The 17,218-nt window shown below is 42.7% G+C and overlaps 1 protein-coding gene and 1 non-coding gene across 3 annotated transcripts in view; both read right to left on the minus strand.

The window, feature by feature from the left end:
• Positions 1 to 842: 842 nt before the first annotated feature.
• DSP (desmoplakin) overlaps positions 843 to 17,218 on the minus strand; it is a 47,473-nt gene continuing 31,097 nt past the window's right edge. Inside the window, exons 13-24 of one of the 2 annotated variants that reach the window (XM_049654868.1) lie at positions 16,534 to 16,660; positions 15,550 to 15,751; positions 15,056 to 15,282; positions 14,004 to 14,170; positions 13,403 to 13,541; positions 12,676 to 12,869; positions 11,458 to 11,620; positions 10,690 to 10,773; positions 10,026 to 10,133; positions 9,120 to 9,218; positions 7,579 to 8,076; positions 843 to 4,789 (exon numbers count right to left, since the gene is read on the minus strand). In XM_049654868.1, coding sequence (XP_049510825.1) covers positions 1,529 to 4,789; positions 7,579 to 8,076; positions 9,120 to 9,218; positions 10,026 to 10,133; positions 10,690 to 10,773; positions 11,458 to 11,620; positions 12,676 to 12,869; positions 13,403 to 13,541; positions 14,004 to 14,170; positions 15,056 to 15,282; positions 15,550 to 15,751; positions 16,534 to 16,660 — 5,269 coding nt within the window. In that variant the 3' untranslated portion in view covers positions 843 to 1,528. Of the gene's footprint in view, positions 4,790 to 5,781; positions 8,077 to 9,119; positions 9,219 to 10,025; positions 10,134 to 10,689; positions 10,774 to 11,457; positions 11,621 to 12,675; positions 12,870 to 13,402; positions 13,542 to 14,003; positions 14,171 to 15,055; positions 15,283 to 15,549; positions 15,752 to 16,533; positions 16,661 to 17,218 lie in introns of both variants that reach the window. The other variant, XM_049654867.1, reaches the window with a different exon arrangement.
• Positions 10,533 to 10,639, minus strand: LOC125908512 (U6 spliceosomal RNA). The gene has a single exon (XR_007453394.1). It is a non-coding gene; the product is annotated as a U6 spliceosomal RNA (small nuclear RNA).

Raw genomic sequence — 17,218 nt, forward strand, 5'->3', positions numbered from 1 at the left:
AGGAAGGAATGCTGTTATCATCCGAAGTATCAAAAGCCCCAATAATTTAAGTATTATCTTAAATATGATCTTTTTTGCTCTTCACAATTAACATTTCATTTGTTTTCCTATTTTCTAATCTGTACTGTACTTGATTATATTAATACATATTGCTGATATATGAAAGTTCTTCCACTGATTGCTTTATAGGTGTCTTCTGTCCCCATCCAGACTGCAAATGTCTTGAAGTCGTATGTACTGAATATCAGTGTATTGAATCCTCATAGTATCTAGCCTAATACTAGACATAATAGGTATTCAGTAAGGTCATATTGATTTAATAACAAGTGTTTGAATTTCAAAAGTTTCTCTTTGATACAAAGAATAGGTTTTATCTCATTGTCCTTCAACAGAGAGCCAAAAACCCTTCAGGACTCATTTTTATAGATTCAAGGACAACTCATACGTCTGAGGGGACAAAATGAAGCACCATATATTTTGAGAATACCCAAAATAGAATCTTAATCACTTCATTTTTTTTCTAATGGTATTATGGTGACTTTTGCCCATGCTACTTAGAATTCACTGTCCAGGATAAACAAGAACTGGGTATTGACATGTGGCCTGGCCTCTTTACATGGGCTTCTTTCCAAGAGCTCTGCCTGGTACATAACAGGCACTTGAGAATGTTGAAAAAAACTACAAAAGACCAACTTCTAACAAGAATTCAGAACTAAGATAGTTTTTTTTTTAATGGTCATCCTTAATAGGCACTTAGTAAACAGAAGGTTTTAGACATATTAACAGAAAGATGCTGATAAATGCCTCGTATGTATAAACATATAAAATCAAAACACAGAAACTTCAAAAGTCTAAAAGTTTATTGCCAGAATCGCAAACTTCATAAAGACACCTTTTTAAAGTACATAGTAAATGACAAGCAAAATAAACAGAAAACTTTGACCAAAGAAAAGCAAAGATTGCTGCTATCACGCACATATAGTCAAATTAATGCCGAACAAAACAAGTGCATTGAAGAGTATATAGGTTACACGATCCACAATCTAAAACTAAAGGAGACTCATTCCAAAATGTTTGGGTTTGGGGCGGAGTATTCTGGGGAGAATGGGATGGGTAATTTTCTCCTAATACAGAAAATGGAAATATTTAGATGAAAAACAGACTGAAGTCTAGAATATCAATGATCAACTTAATTTCATCTCCAAGAACAGAAATCTGTATTATAGGCCAAAAGAAGTACAAGAACCAATCAAAAAAACTAAACACAGAAGGAACGAACTCTAGATTCAATTTGTGCTATCCTTACAACTGATTACCATTTCAGACACACTACATCCAGTGTATTAGATATGTTAGATGAGCTGAGAAGATAAAAAGCCAGAACAGTATTTGATTTCAACCAAGGTTATATCTTCTTAATCATTGAAACTCTATCACTATACTGCAAGCACTAGGTTTTCTTTTGTTAGTATTTAGTAAAGTGAAAATTCACATAAGTAAAGCCAAGGAAGTAGCAACTAACTGATTACTAGTGCCCAATAGAGCTACTGCTAAAGGAGTAGGAGTAAGAGTAGGAAGAATTCCCTGTTGCATCAAAGCTTCCTCTCCGGGACCCACTTCGGGAACCAGAGCGAGAGCCGGAGCGGGAGCCGGAGCGGGAGCCGGAGCGGGAGCCAGAGCGGGAGCCAGAGCGGGAGCCTGGGGCAGAAGACATGTTGTAAGGGCTAGGCAAGCCCTTGGAAGAAACAGAGGCGGCCTCCAGAAGGCGTAGGCCAGTGATATCTTCCACCATGGAGCGATTCATGGCATCCTTATAGGATATTTTTAATTTGGTTTTGGGGCAGGTCAGGATTTTGGCATAGCTGCTGGTGTCTTGCAGCCTCTGAGCTGCTCGGCCGTCGATGAATCCTTTCCTGATGGCTTCTTCCGTGCTTATCCTCCCATGCACTTCTGGGTCAACAAGGCCTCCAGTGAGGTATTGGAACTCTAGAAAGCGCTGACCTGCCTCATAGGGGAGCCATTTTTCTTTAACTGCCTCTGCTGCTGACATCTTCTTCTTTCCCTTCACACCTTCAAAGCCAATGAAGGCTTTCTGAGCGGGCTTCAGCCTGGTGGCCATATCTTGGTCAATCAGGCCCTGGGAGACTGCATCCTGAAGTGAGAGCTTCTGACCACTGGTTGGGTGGATGATGCCACCCGTGCAAGCCTGAGCTTCCAGAAGCCTCTGGCCAGTGATGCTATCGACAATGCCCCGCTCTATTCCCTCTGTAATGGAGATCTTCTCTAGGTTTTCTGTGTCAAAGATGGCTGCAATGGGGCTTGATTCTTCCAGGGGGTCAGACAGAGAGCTGCTCCTGATGGTTATGTTCCTGACACTGGATATGGTAGAAATCTTACTTACTGACTCATGTCGGCTGTTGCTGAAAACATCGTCACTGATGCCACCACCTATGCCGCTGCTGTTGCCCACGCCATTTTTCAAGGAGATCATATCAGCAAACTGAGTGAGGCTGAGGCTGCCAGATCGGTACTGATCAAAGAACTTCCTGTCAATGAGGCCCTTGTCAATAGCCTCTTGAATATCATACTGACTGCCTGTCTTCCTGTCTACCAGGACCACCCTGGTGGAGCCGTCAGATCCAGTGATGGTTATTTCTTCCCACTCGCACTCCTGCTCACACAGTTCTCTGAAGGTTTCATAATCTATAAGGCCCTTCTTGTAGGCCTCCTGAACAGACATCTCCTTGTTGGTCTCTGGGTCAACGATGACCACTCTGCGCTTCCTGAGGGTATTCTTTTGTGATGTCTGCACCTCTTTCTTCTTTTCTTTCAGGGGCAGAAGACAGAGCCCTGTTTCTTCATCCTTGATGCATCTTTCTTTTAGCTGAAGATAGGTAAGATTTTCTTCTGTGTTGGGGTCAAAGAATCCTTTTGTATCGTCACTTGGATCAGAGAGAATCTCACTGAGCTCCTCATTAAAGTAGCCCCTCTTGTACGCCATGTCAACTGGCAGGCGATGGCTCTCCTTCGGGTCGATGATCCCCCCGGTTGCAATCTGTGCTTCCAATAAACGAATGCCATGGCCCTTTTCAATGAGTTCCTTGTTCATGGCTTGGAACAAAGAGATGATGTTTCCCGTTTCAGGATCATTATACCCGGTGACAGCTCGTTCTGCAGACAGGAGCTTCTCTTTGAACTCAATACCCACCAGGCCTCTTTTGTAGGCTTCTTCCACCGGTAGCCTCAAGTTGCTAACAGGATCCACTATAAAGCCAGTAGCTGCTTGGGCTTCCAGCAACTCCAGGGCAGTACCAGGTCGGACCAAGCCAATTTTCATGGCCTCATAAATGCCAAGCTTCTGTTTCGTGGTCTCATTGTATATGCCCGCTATGCAACTTGAACCCTGAAGGAAGTCTTTAATTCTTTCGCCAACCTCATCATAAGAAATCTGACCTGATTCCAGTTCATTTACAGTGGATGGTCTCAATATACCAGAATCCACCAGCTCAGAGACGGTCACCTGTTGTCTGATTCCTTGGAAGGACATACTTCTCTTCTGCACTGACAACAGGAGCAGACCAGTGTGTGGTTCGATTCTGCACCGTTCTCTCAGCTGCATGTAACTGACCTTCTTTTTGGTGACTGGATCCACAAAGTTCTTCTGACTATCTCGGGGATCATTCAGGGACCGATACAAATCCCTGTCAATCAGCCCACGGGCCAAGGCTACGTCTTTCGGCAAAAAGACGCTATTCACGGGGTCCACCACACCCCCTGAAGCAATCTGGGCTTCCAGCAGGCGCATTCCGGTTTCTCTATCAATCAGATTTTTCTTGATGGCTTCTGAAACAGATACGGTCTTGCCTGAAAACGGATCATCGAAACCAGTGATAGCTTTCTCTGCTGTGTATATCTGTTGACGGTCATCAAAGTCAATGAGGTCCCGAGCGATCGCATTGTCAACGGTCAGCTTCTCATTCCTATGGGGATCAATTATACCGCCTGTAGCTGCCTGGGCTTCCAGGAGCATGACTGTGGATTCCGGGGTGATTAATTTCTTTCTTTTGGCCTCTACCAGAGAGTACTTTTCCTTAGGGGAAGCAGATGCTCCAGCGATAGCCCCTGCACCCCGAAGGAAAGGCTGGATTTCAGAAGCAACTTCTTCCACGGACTTTTTCCCCTTCAGCAGTTTGTCCAAGGTTGTTTTGTCAATTAGCTGGCACTCATAGAGCTGCATGGCCGTTACCTTCTTCCTCAGTCCATCGAACACCAGCTTTGAGGAGTCAACCGTCCACTCGTATTCTGTCTGGGTCTCCCGATGGGACCCATAGGGGCGCTGCTTGAGTTTGTCGATTTCCCTCTGAAGTCGGGAGCGCTCTGTTTCCAGCTGTGACTGCGTCTCCCTGGTGGAGTCCTCCAACTTGCGCCTGTACCGCTCCTCAATCCTCTTGATCTCTGCCTGGAGTCTTTCGATCTCACTCCTAAGGCTGTTCTTCTCTCTCTCACTCTTCTCTCTTTCCGACTCGATCTTCCTAATCGTCTCTTCCTTGCGGGAGTACTGGGTTTTCCACTGATTGAGGTCATTCTGGATTTGCTGTTTCTCACACTCGAGGCGTTGTTTCACCCTGCTTTCCGCATCCAGCGTTGCTTTCGCGCGAGTGAGCTCATCCTCCAGCCTCTGCAGCCTGCTCTTGTCTTGTTCCAGAACTTTGATTTTCACTAGAAGGCTCTCTCTTTCCTGCACCACCTGAGTGCACTGGTTCTTTGATTCCTGAATCCGATTAGATGCCTAGAATTTAAAAAGAAAGAAATGGGAAGAAATAACGTTTTGATCGTATCATAGAGTTATAATTCCTCTTTTCCTACACTTAAAAAATAAAACTTAGTTTGAACTTCCTCTATTTTCCCTGGATATACTGCTATTTTGTTATCTTATAAATTATGAAAAAAAAATTCTGTAGAGGTATGTTGCCACTTTGATAAATGGCATCATACTTACTTTTTTTTTTAGAAGTAACTAGGAGAAGTTATATACCAGTCTTACTCTTAACAAAAAATAATGGTTTGAAAAAATATGGGGAATTTTGTCCCAGGTTATCACACCTGCTATACCTACATCTCCCCTCTTACAGCTATACTCACATGTTTAATAAAACAAAATAAATCTATGGGCATATACACACCCTACACCCAGCCCCACACAAATATTGTCTATAGAAGTCAAACGTATTAGAACTTAAAGAAGGTATTTTTAAACTAGGGGTTAAAAGAAAAGCCTAGCAAAAACAAACACATCAGGGTTGTGATCAAAAGAGAACAGATCATGCATGCAGAAAAGCCATGTAAGCAAGCAAGAAAAAGTGATTTCAAAATTGCATAGACAATACCTTTACCATGGCTTTTATTTAGGAAAATTTTAACGAAAAAAATGCAGGTCATAGCTCGCTAAGTAAGAGCTATCTTCTAGAAAACAGACTGGAATAGTCAGAGGACAAGCTCTCAGGTGTTAAACCTGATGGTGTGCTAAAGTTTGAAAAGCACAGCCAAACAGAGGTGACACACAGATTCGTATTGATGCGGGAACAGGACAGAAGGGCAAAGAGGGCAAATTGCTTTCAAGCAGTGGCCTGGGTTATGACAGCTAGTAGTACAGCAATAAGGAGAAAAATTAGACTTTCTGTAAGCGGCCATCCCAGTTAGCAGGAGCACAGCTGAGATGAGATGAAAATGGAGGGAATTATTTGAAGGACAGGGAAGCTGTGATCAAATATTTGTGAATACCTCTAAAGCCTGCTTTTGGAATTTCTCAATTTCCTGTCTCAAATTTTCCCTCTCTCTCTGTAAATCATTAATCAGCCCCTGCAGTTCCAGGGTCCGGTTGTTGCTGATCTGCAGCTGGCTCCTGAGTTCAGAGATGGTTGCATTTCTATCGCTATCCGCCTCGCTCCGGCTCCTCCTGAGGTCGTCGTATTCCAGCCTCAGGTTCCGAAGCTCCTCCTCCAACATCAAGTGCTCCTTGGTCAGGTTCTCCGTGAGAGACTGCAGCCTCTCGATTTCTATCTTGCTTTCATTTAAGCTCCTGCTTTTATCCTCTATCGCCTTCTGGAAATGCTCGTTCCTCAGGTGAGCCTGTTTGACATTCTCTTGTTCCTGCAGCAACTGGCGTCTCAGGGCCTCGACCTCCACGGAGAGCCTTCTCAGCTCTTCCTGGGTCCTCTGCTTGTCCCTCAGGTGGCCGTCCAACACGTCCCTCTGCTGCCGGAGGTCGTCCTCGCTCCGTTTCTTAACGATGGATGCTTGCTCCAGCTGCTGGGTCAGGCTGGTGATTTTTATCGCCTGCTCCTTCAAAGACCTCCTCATGCCTTCCAGCTCCTCCTCCAGCTTCTTCCTCTTCAAGGAGTCTTCCGAGGCGGTCCTCCTCAGCCGATTCAGCTCCTCCTCCACCTTCTGCTTCTGCAGCTGCAGGTCCTTCAGAGAACTCTGGAATCTCGTGATGTCCTGGTCCTTCACAGCCCTCTCCTGGGACACCCGCTCGTAGTCGATCCTCAGGCGCGTGAGCTCTTGCTCCTGAACTTTCAGCTTGCTTATCGTCTCCGTCGCACTATTATTTGCTTTCTGCAGATCATACTGGGCCCTCTGTAATTTAGCGTTCTCTTCTTCCAGGCGTTTCCGTTCACTGGTTTCCGTTTCTATCAGTTGTTTTAACCTCTCGATCTCCTTGTTTTTATCCTGGATGGTCTTGGCGGCATCATCGAGCGACTGCTTGTATCTCAGGCTCTCTTCCGTCCGCATCTGAGTGACCTGCCTCAGCTCAATCTCCAGCTGCTGTTTCCTCTGAGACACCTCCGAGCCCGTGGCCTTTTGCTGTTGGACGTCTTCTTCAACCCTCCTGAGGTTCTCAGTGGTCTGGGCTAACGTGTTCTTCAGTCGCTTTACTTCCTCGGATAGGCTGCGGTTTTCTCTGGTGAGGCTGTCGATCTGGGCTCGGTAGCCACTGGTGTCCTCTTCCTTCTGCATGGTGAGCTGGTGGATGGTGGTCTTGGTGATGTTGATCTCAGTCTCGAACTGGTTTTTTAAGCTGATGATTTCCTCGTCGTAATTGTTCCTTACCTTAGCCAGTTCATTTTCATATTCCCAGCGGCGCTTGGCCTCCTCCTGAAACTCAGCTTTGAGTCTCTCAATCTCCTTGTTTTTGTCCTGAATGGTCTTTGCAGCCTCTTCCAGGGACTGTTTGTGCCGAGCATTGTCCTCAGAGCGCTGCTGGATGACCTGCTTAAGCTCCATCTCCAGATGCTGCTTCTTCTGCATCATCTCGGAGCCACAGGCTTTTTGCTGCAGGGCATCTTCTTCGGCCCGCCTTCGCTGCTCGGTGGTCTGCAGAATGCTGTCATTGAGCCTGACGATCTCGTCCTTCAGATCTCGATTTTCCCTCGAGAGCCTATCAAGCTGGTTTCGGAGATTTTTGGAATCGTCCTCTTTTTGCATGGATATCTCCTTGATGGTGGTCTTCGTGATGTTAATCTCTGTTTCATACTTGTTCCTTAAATTACTCATCTCCTCATTATAGTGGTTTCTTACCTTTGCCAGCTCACTTTCATATTCTCTCTTCCGGGCGCCCTCCTCCTGCAGCAGAACCCTCAACCTTTCTATCTCGTACTCCTTCTCTTTGATGGCTTTCTCAGACTCCATTTTCTGCCAGCCAAGGCTCTCCTTTTCACACTGCCTTGCCTTCTGCAGCTGGTCATAGTCATTCTTCTGTTGGTCAAACCTGTCTTCCACGGCCTTCCGTCTTCGCTTCTCGTCCTCGATCTCGTAGGTCAGCCTGGTGATCTTCTCGTTGAGTTCTTTTATTTGGCCGTAGCACTTGTCCAGGTTTTGCTTGGCCGACTTGCCGTCCAGCTCTGCCTGCCTCTTCAGCTCCTCCAGGCTCACAAGCTTGGCTTTGAACTGGGAACATTCTGCCTGGTACTTCTGCAGGTTCTGGTCCAGGAATTTGTTCTTATTGCAGTTTTCAGAGTTGGCATCTCGGGCCAGTCTGAGCTCCTCTTCCAAAACTTCAATCTTGGTGTTTTTCAGCTGCGGAAGTGAAATCAGAAATTAGGATGAAAGGAAAACCTCTCACGTCCTAAAAAAAGAAACAGTCTTTTCCCCCCTCCCAGACCATTGTGTGTTCTCGCGTCTCTTCCCACACCTGCACATGTGCACACGCACACCACACACATAAGCACACATAGAAAGAGTGACACAGAGCAAAAGCTACTGGACAAAACCCCACAAAATCTGTATTCTCGTCGTAATTCTTCCATCAACTGCCTGAATGATCTTAGCAAATAATACAGCATCTTTGAGGTTCCCCTGCCTCATGTGTAAATGAGGTGATTTCTTCCAAGATCAAAAGCTTAAGATTTCATAAGTTACGTTTCCTTTATTTCAAGGTATTAAATTTCCATACAAACTCAATGCATGTATTGGAAATGATGAGTAAATTAAACAATCAGATGTTTTCAATGTTGATAAAAACATCAAAATTTGATAAAGCAAATCTGTATGTTGGTAAAAAAAATCCAAATCCAGCCAGTCCAGGATGTTCTCTTCCTTAATTTAAAAAACACATGGGGCACCTGGGTGGCCCAGTTGGTTAAGCGTCCAACTTCGGCTCAGGTCATGATCTCATAGTTAGCATTGGGCTCTGTGCTGACAGCTGGGAGCCTGAAGCCTGTTTCAGATTCTATCTGTCTGTCTGTCTGTCTGTCTGTCTCTCTCTCTGCCCCTCCCCCACTCATGCTCTGTGTCTCTCTCCCAAATATAAATAAACATAAAAAAAAGAGAGAGAGAAAACACACACCAACAAAAAAAGCAAAATCCTTGACCAAACAGTAAATGAAATTAGTGGGGTTTTTTTGGTAAGGTAAAGCAGCTAGAATTTTGTAAATATCACCTAACTCCATTCAGAGCAGTGTCCTGAAGCACAGAACTAACCCTGACTTTTGAACAAATTCTACAACAGTGAGTATATACCAGGGAGTATGTCCAGATCCATGTTCTAATGAGGCAGTAATAATAAGGCTCTATTCCATTTTCTTTTCCAATGCTCCAAGGAAATAAATTAAGTAAATTACCTTCAGGTCTTCCAAACTCTTCAGCATCTCGCTTAAGAACCTATAATAGTCTCCAGACCTTGTAAGTAGTTCTATGTATCGAGCATGCATATCTGCGGCCTTGCAAAAAAGGGGTGAAAGAAAAAAAGAAAAAAACAATTATTGCATTAAAAAAATGTCCCATGCAAGCTGACCAATTTTGTTTCCTAAATCAATGAAATAGTGAAATTATAATTTAAGAGTGAATTCCTGGGGTGCCTGGGTGGCTCAGTTGGTTAAGTGTCTGATTCTTGATTTCAGCTCAGGTCACGATCTCATGGTTTGGGAGTTTGAGCCCTGCATTGGTCTCTGCACTGACAGTGTGGAACCTGCTTAGGATTCTCTCTCCCTCTCCCTCTCTGCCCCTCCCCTGCTCACATACTCTCTCTCAAAAACAAATAAACACTTAAAAATTAACACAAATAAAGAATGAACTCCCTTCCTTCATGTGTGCTAATTCCAAAATCTGGAAGCACCACAAAAGGCTAACAACATTGTATCCTATCCTTATCCCTCTAGAGTGTTTCCCCTAAACCATCTGATGGGTGATATTCTCTGTCATCTTTGGGAAGAAGTTGTCTTTTAAAAATCGACTAGACATCTTCTACTTGTTAAAAGCTTCCCTCACTAAACCCAGAATTTAAGCGCAGTTTCTACCAAGATCCTACTATATAAACAACAGATCCAGACTTCCACTAACCGCCTCCTAAAATCACTCCAGTATTGATGACTCCTACTAAAGGAGCATAACCTGCTATTAAACCCTTTGGGAGTGGAGACCCTATAACAAGGGGTGAATTCAGGGTCTGCAGGGAAGACAGGAAGAAGGCAGGGACAGTGAACGTGCAGGAGGGGCTGGCTCTAAGAAATACGTAACGATGTACATACCTCTTGCAGAATCACCCCAGAGGGAGACTGAACCAGGGTTCTCTTGATGGGTATGTTCAGTAGGGTTTCCAATCCTGAGGTGTATGATGCCAGCTGGAGTTCATAATCCTACAGAATAAAAGGTTTAAGACAAATATACTCAATGAACTTCACAGAGTCACTGACAGCTACAATTTCATGGTTCTGAATCATCAAGCTGTGTTTCTCATGACCAACCTCAAAGGCTACCATGCATTGATAGTGTCCAAGTCACTAACATGACATTATTAAACCAAGAAGTGCATCTTTATATGCTATAGGAAGATGTTTACCCATATTACCAGTCTAAAGAATGAAGACCAGGCACTTCACTGATATTGCCAATGTGAAATGAACTCAAGTAAATGGATAACAAACTTTTCACGGTATGTTCAGGAGAGAACATATAAAAGCCACAACTGCTATCCTCAAGCAGTTTTTACTCTTTCGAGTAAATCAGAAAATAATGCAGTTAATAATATATACTTTTAAAATATGGAACACTTCACAAATTTGCATGTCATTTTTACACAAGAGCCATGCTAATATTCTCTGTATCACTCCAGTTTTAGTAGGTGTGCTGCCAAAGCAAGCACTTACCATTATTCTTGATGAGATGACAACATTCTTTGAGAAACGAACATACCTTAATCGAATTTGCACAAAGTTCGGCGATTTTCTGTACTTCCTCTGATTTGTCTCGCTTGCCACAGATTTCATTGTGCAAGTTCTAGACAAAAAGTAAAATATTTATAAGCGTTGAAGTATATAAATGTTTTTAAATAAATGCTATTTCACTGCTGAACAACTGGTTTTCCACAGATTATGACTACGTGCAGTGAACTCGTATTCTCACAGGTCAGCCTTAGAAGATGAGCATGTTTTTCCTTCAGGAGAGTAAGCAAGATCTTCGACTTCTTACTCTCTAAGAGGAATCTTTCAAATCTGTACACTTTTCTGATCCTATCACCTCAATTTATAAAGATACTTTACTACAATGTTACATTACTTCTTTTACAATTGATTTCCACGATGATTTCCTTTCAATATCTCAACTGTTTTTCCACTGGGCCTTATGCAAGCATTCACCAAATGGACTAGTAATATCAAACACCACTTCAGGGTATTGGGTGACTCAGTCGGATAAACATCCGATTGTTGATTTCAGCTCAGGTCATGATCTCACGGTTCATGTCAGTCTCTGCACTGACAGCATGAAGCCTGCTTGGGATTCTCTCTCCCTCTCTGTCTCTGCCTCTTCCCTGCTCACGTTCTCACTCTCTCTCAGTAAATAAACATTTAAAACAGTCTTTAAAAAAATATATCATTTCAAACCTAGACACTGCTATGAAAACTAGAGGAAAATACAGTGCACCCTCAATGTTATCTAAGGAAGTGACAAACTGGCTTGTACTTTCTGCTCATTCAAAAATCGCAGGACTGTGTTGGAATCACCAAACTTCATGGATTCTAAGGAATCCTGACGGCGTTTGGCATCATAGAGCCACTTGCAGAAGGCCTGATAGTTATCACGGTAATTCCTCAGTTGCTTGATTTGTTTCTCCAGGTCCCATAATCTGCAGAAGATAGATATGATAAAATCAGAAAAGCAGTGCTACTGGTCCTGAGAGTATTTAACAGAGTTATCATATGACCCAGTCATTCCACCTGCTGTGTGCTCAAGAGAATTGAAAACATGCCTCCCTACAAAAAGTTATACATGAATTTTCATAGTGACATTTTTCATGATAGCCAAAAATCATGAATGAATGAAAGTAAAAAAATAAATAAAATAAAATAAAATAAAATAAAATGTAGTAAGTATAGCTATATGATAGAATATTATTCAGTCATAAAAAGGAATGAAGTACTAAAACAAGCTACACCAAGGATGAACCCTGAAAACATTATGCTGAGTGGAAAAAACAGTCACAAAGGAGCACATGATATATGATCCCTTCATGCAAAATGTCTGGAATAGACAAATCTACAGAGACAGAGGAAAGATTGGTGGTTGTTTAGGGCTGGAGGATTGGGAGGTAATGGGAAATTAGTGATAATGGGTACGGGGCTCTTTTTTTAGCATAAAGAAAATGTTCTAGACATAGATTGCGGTGATGGTTACATAATTTTAAATATAATAAAATCCATTGGATTATACACTTTCAATGGGCAAATTGTATGACATAGGAATTAGTTATCAATAAAGGTAAAAGCACTGTTAGTAAAATGAACTACTTGCAAAAGTGAAGAGACTTTTTAAATCCTCATTTGGAAGAAGGCATTTCTTTTGTAGAAGATTTAATTTTCTTAAATTTCAGAAGAACACTCACTTAAAACATCTACTCCTTCCAACAATCCTAGCAAGAGTTTATAGGGCCCAAAAGGGCCTGATCAATGGCTTCCACTATTTCCCTAAGAGCCTGGAGAGTACCTGGTATGGGTTGGTTCAAGCTTGGGTACCTGCTTCCCTCATTTGTGACAAAGCTGACTCCAGACAGTCCATGAACAGAGCGCCTCTTACGCCTAACTTACACAGCAAACCAAACCACTGCTTTTAGAGTGACAAATTCAAGTGACGCTATCTTGGAACAACCAAATGGGAAGAAAGTAGGGAAGGAAGTTGGCACACCTGTAGTCTATCTGTTTGTCTATTTTTTGCCAGCGGTCTGTCAGCTGTGTGACTTTGTCACTGAACTTGCCCAGATCCAGGTCATAAAGTGGATATTGTTGTGAGGTCTGGGAGTGGATCTGCTGGGCTTTCTGGAGCTCTGTCTTCATGGTGGCCAACAATGACTTCTTCAAGTTCAAGTCATTTTTGATTTTCTGTCATGAGAGAAAGAAAGAGTACAAATTAATCTCTTGGAATATTTGTATCTTTAAGTGATAATCAAGCCAGAAAAATATATTTGCTGATTACATTTCCCATTATTTATGTCAATAAATAGCTCCTTACTTATTAAGCTACCCCCTTAATAAAGGATTCAGTGTGTATGTTTGTTTGAGAAATGCTAAATACCATACTCTATTCCATTCCTGAATAATTATAGTACATATGAATATATTAAAGAAGAAAAATCCTATAGTGAAGAAACCAGTTCAATTATGTTTAACTCTGCATTCCTCAAACAAATCTCACCACAAATTATATCCGCACATAGTTCCTAATAGTACACTCTAGAAAGCAGTGTGCTAGAGATAACGACAGATATCAACCATGTGTGGCTGGTGAAATCCAGTAATCCTCAAACTCATGAAAACTTAGTGAAGCCTTGGATTTGGGTACTGAGTAGTCCTGCATGATTTCCCATAATACTGTTTATAAGAGTGGTTATAAACTGAATAGAACTTTCAGTTACCTTCAGTCCGCAGCGGTAAGCTTCCACTTTATCCAGATCCAGGCACACGGTTTCCTCTTCAGTGAGTCTGGCTTCGTAAACCTTTAACATGTCTTCTGTCTGCAGGATAGCTTGGAGTAGAGCTCTTACTGTGCATAAGCTGTAAAGAGCAAAGGAGGCAAATAATATTGCCAGTGACGTAATTAGCCTTTGAACATTCGGCTCTTGCCACTATTAATTAAAGAAGCCGATAAAAACTTATTTTGCCTATTTCTAAGCTGCAGGAGCCATAAACTCCTATATCATCTTTCCCCTCTATATCATCTTTCAGACAGCCATTCTGCATTAATTGAAGAAGAATTCTAAGTCCTGACTCTTACAGCATATATCTCAGCTGTAAAACACGTTAGGTTTCACAACAGTGGAATTAACATCTCAAAATTACTATCTCAAAAGCACAGTATCTACAAAAGTACTATCTCAAAATTACTATCTCAAAAGTCTGCAATGAACAGAAAAAACTGTAAGGCAAGACTGTAGTAAGTCAGGCATACAGAGCAAATGAAGTCTGACAAAGCTTGAGAAAAGCAAAACATCTGTGATAAATGTTAGGGGCGTTTACCTATTTAAGTAGCCATCTGTAACACCATTGATATTTTCCAGTTTCTGAAACAGTCCAAATACTTCATTCTGTAAATAGCAGTATTTTTCTGAACCTCTGAAGTTAGCGAGCATATCTTTAAGCTGGTTGAGAACTTCAGCGATTGCCTGGGAATCATTCTGCACACTCTGTCAAAAAAGAAGAAAAGCTCTTGATTGAACTGTGTGATTCTTATGATCATTTTTTGTCCTGATTAAGTCCACTAAATGGAAAAGACTCAAGAGATAGAGTTGACATTCCATTTCCTTCTTTGAGGAGGCCTTATCAGCACTGTGTAAACATGGCCCTCTTACTCAGAATATATTATCTTAGATATCCCAATGCAGTGCGCAGGCATGGCGGAGCAGGAAAGATCACAGGGCTGGGAGTTGACTATACTTGGGCCGTAGTCCCAGCTCTCTCTGTAGCTTTGAGGTTTTATCTCCCCCGACCAAACAAATCTCTTCATGTCAGTTTCCTGTCTATAAACAAAAATAATTCAGGGCACCTGGGTGACTTAGTCAGCTAAGCATCCAACTCTTGGTCATAATCTCACAATTTGTGAGTTCGAGCCCCACATCGGGCTTTGCACCGACAGGCTGCTTGGGATTCTCTCTCTCCATTTCTCCCCCACTCACTCACGCTCTATCTGTCTCTCTCAAAATAAACAACTAAACTGAAAAAAAAAAAAAAATCTACTTGTTTAGCCCATATCATAGGTGGTTTCAGGCAGCAACCAAATTAATGTTTATGAAAACTTTAAAAATGAACAAAGTACTATGTGGACACAAAGGAAAAACACTGGGGTCTGATTCAACAATCCACAAACCAACATGAAGGTGCTTTAATCCCCAGCCTGGTAACCTTCTACAAATTTGGAAGTAAGGGAAAGAAAAAAGGAAATCCTGCTAGAAGCCTGTTTTCTTGAAAATCAGTGCTCCTTGCCTATAAGTATTTAAACCAGGAGGGTTTTCTAATTAGCTTGCAGATAAATAATATACCCGGAATCGAACAAAATATCACCGGATGCCTACCTTCAGTTCATTTATTTTCACTGTGATGTGGTGTGTAGACCCTTGGTCTGCTAGCAGGATGTTCTTAAGGCTCATTCTGCCCTCACAGTGTTCCATCTGCCTGCGAATCTTCTGGAGCTCCATCAGCATCCATGTTTCCTGCTTGTCATGTTCTCTGTTGGTTTCAATCACTTTATTATGGTTGACATCTTGGCAGGAACCATGATGAGTGATTTCAGTTGTGGTTACTGTAAAAATATGTTAGGACCACAAAAGTCAGAGAATTCCTAGCTAGAAGGGTACTTGTCCTCAAAAAGCATCTGTACTGCCTAAACTGCAGCTCCTTCTTTGATTTGAGTCTGAAAATTTAGTGTATGAGTGACTTCTGATATGTTATTTTTCAAAGTTGATTCTGAAACCATTTTCTGTTAAAGCTGTGTGTGCGGTGTCGTGCAAACTACTTTCTGTTAAAGCTGTGTGTGTGGTTGATAACAAAGAGAATAGATACTCCAAACCTGTCTGGTGCTGGGGGTAGCCAGGGAGCTGTATGACCAGGGTCTGGTAGTGCTTCTGGGCATCTGTGAACTGGGACTGCATTTTCCGCTTGTCATCATCTCCAAACATCTCCGAGCCCTGGCTGTTTCTGATGAACTCTTGGTAGTGCAGCTCAAGGTCAGATATTGTCTTCATGTAATCTTCCTGCCGCATGGTTTTCAGCTGGAAGTAAACCAGGCAGGAGTGTTTGATTACCCCCACAGGGTGACCAAGGGGAGTGCCCAGAAACGCCCTATGCTAGAGGGGGCTTAAGGCAATCCTTGTTAAAGACCCGTTAAGATATAAAAGGTCCTGGAGAATTACGAGATTGCTCCTCAGAACCACAGCAGTGGGCTGTCAATTTATTTTTCCTACAGAATTTTATTCTTCAAAGGAAATATTACTCAGAAGTCGCAAATCTAAAGCAGATCACAGCAAAGCTGCTCTGACCGCAAAGAGAAAAGGGGGACAAAGGGGATCCCAGACTTACTCATTCTGTACCTCTCTCCTGGCCCTGTTATCCCTAGTGGAACCCCTTAAGCCGGGATTCTTCAGACCACAACTTGAAAACAACTGATCTAGAGGAAGGACTGCTTTGAGTGTTATGCCATGAATTCTGTCCCACCATTCACTTCTGTGATATCCAGTTAATAGTTTATGACCTAGCTTTCCACTGCATCAAAGGACAATAGGATCCAGGATAGTACAGGACCATGTGTCTTTTCCATGGGTACTTCTGGCTTGTCAGGTAACTTCAGTCAGTACTTCTTTTTGTACCAGAGCCAGCCGTGTGCAAATCCCTCCCATCCTACTTGGGATGAGCCTTGCAGGCAGGCTGAGCTGATCTTCAGATGAGATACGAACAGATTAGCTGCCCTGCTAAAAGGTCTGCCTGGCAGAAGTGAGCACCACAGGGGGCAGCTTGGCGCCTCCTCCAGGCAGCCTGCGTGGTCCTCAGGATGTACCTTGGCAATAGTCATGGCCCTAATTTTCTCGATGTCGATCATGCAATAGTGCCAGGACACGAGGCTCTTCATGTTGATGTACAGCTGGTTCCACAGAGCCAAGATGGCTTCGTAGTATTGTTCGATCCTGGAAGGCACAAGGGGAAAATACACTGGAACCCGGCTTTCAAACTTCCACCCAAACAGGAAACCTGCTATGCTCACATACTGTGTTAAAACTAAAACAAGAACCAACAGAGTAATAGTTAACGTATACAGTGAATGTATACTTTCCAGACATTCGTCATTTCAATGGGTCTGGACTAATTTCTTCCCCCAAAGTTCATTCTCAATGATTCACATCAGTGTAGATAATTCACTTTTGCTCAAAACACACATTTCCTTGTTACTGTGTTGTTTGTCAGCAACTTTTTAATTTACAGAGGTCTAACACCATGCAGGATGGCAGGGAGAAACCAGTGATGGAATGTGGATGGCTACTGCAGCCTGGGAGTGAGTGTGTGGGCTCATTATGCTACTCTCCCTATTCTGTGTACAGTTGAAGATTTCCATACTTAAATGTGGAAAAGAATCTGCTGTGGACAATCTGTAAAATGAATGCTCTACTTGCTTGTTGATAAGCAGGTATTCCTAAAAAGGGCATTTTATTTTTGTGGCTACCTGTAAAATTACTGATTGTCTAAGA

This window comes from Panthera uncia (genome assembly GCF_023721935.1).
Source record: "Panthera uncia isolate 11264 chromosome B2 unlocalized genomic scaffold, Puncia_PCG_1.0 HiC_scaffold_25, whole genome shotgun sequence".
Classification (NCBI taxonomy): Eukaryota; Metazoa; Chordata; class Mammalia; order Carnivora; family Felidae; genus Panthera; species Panthera uncia.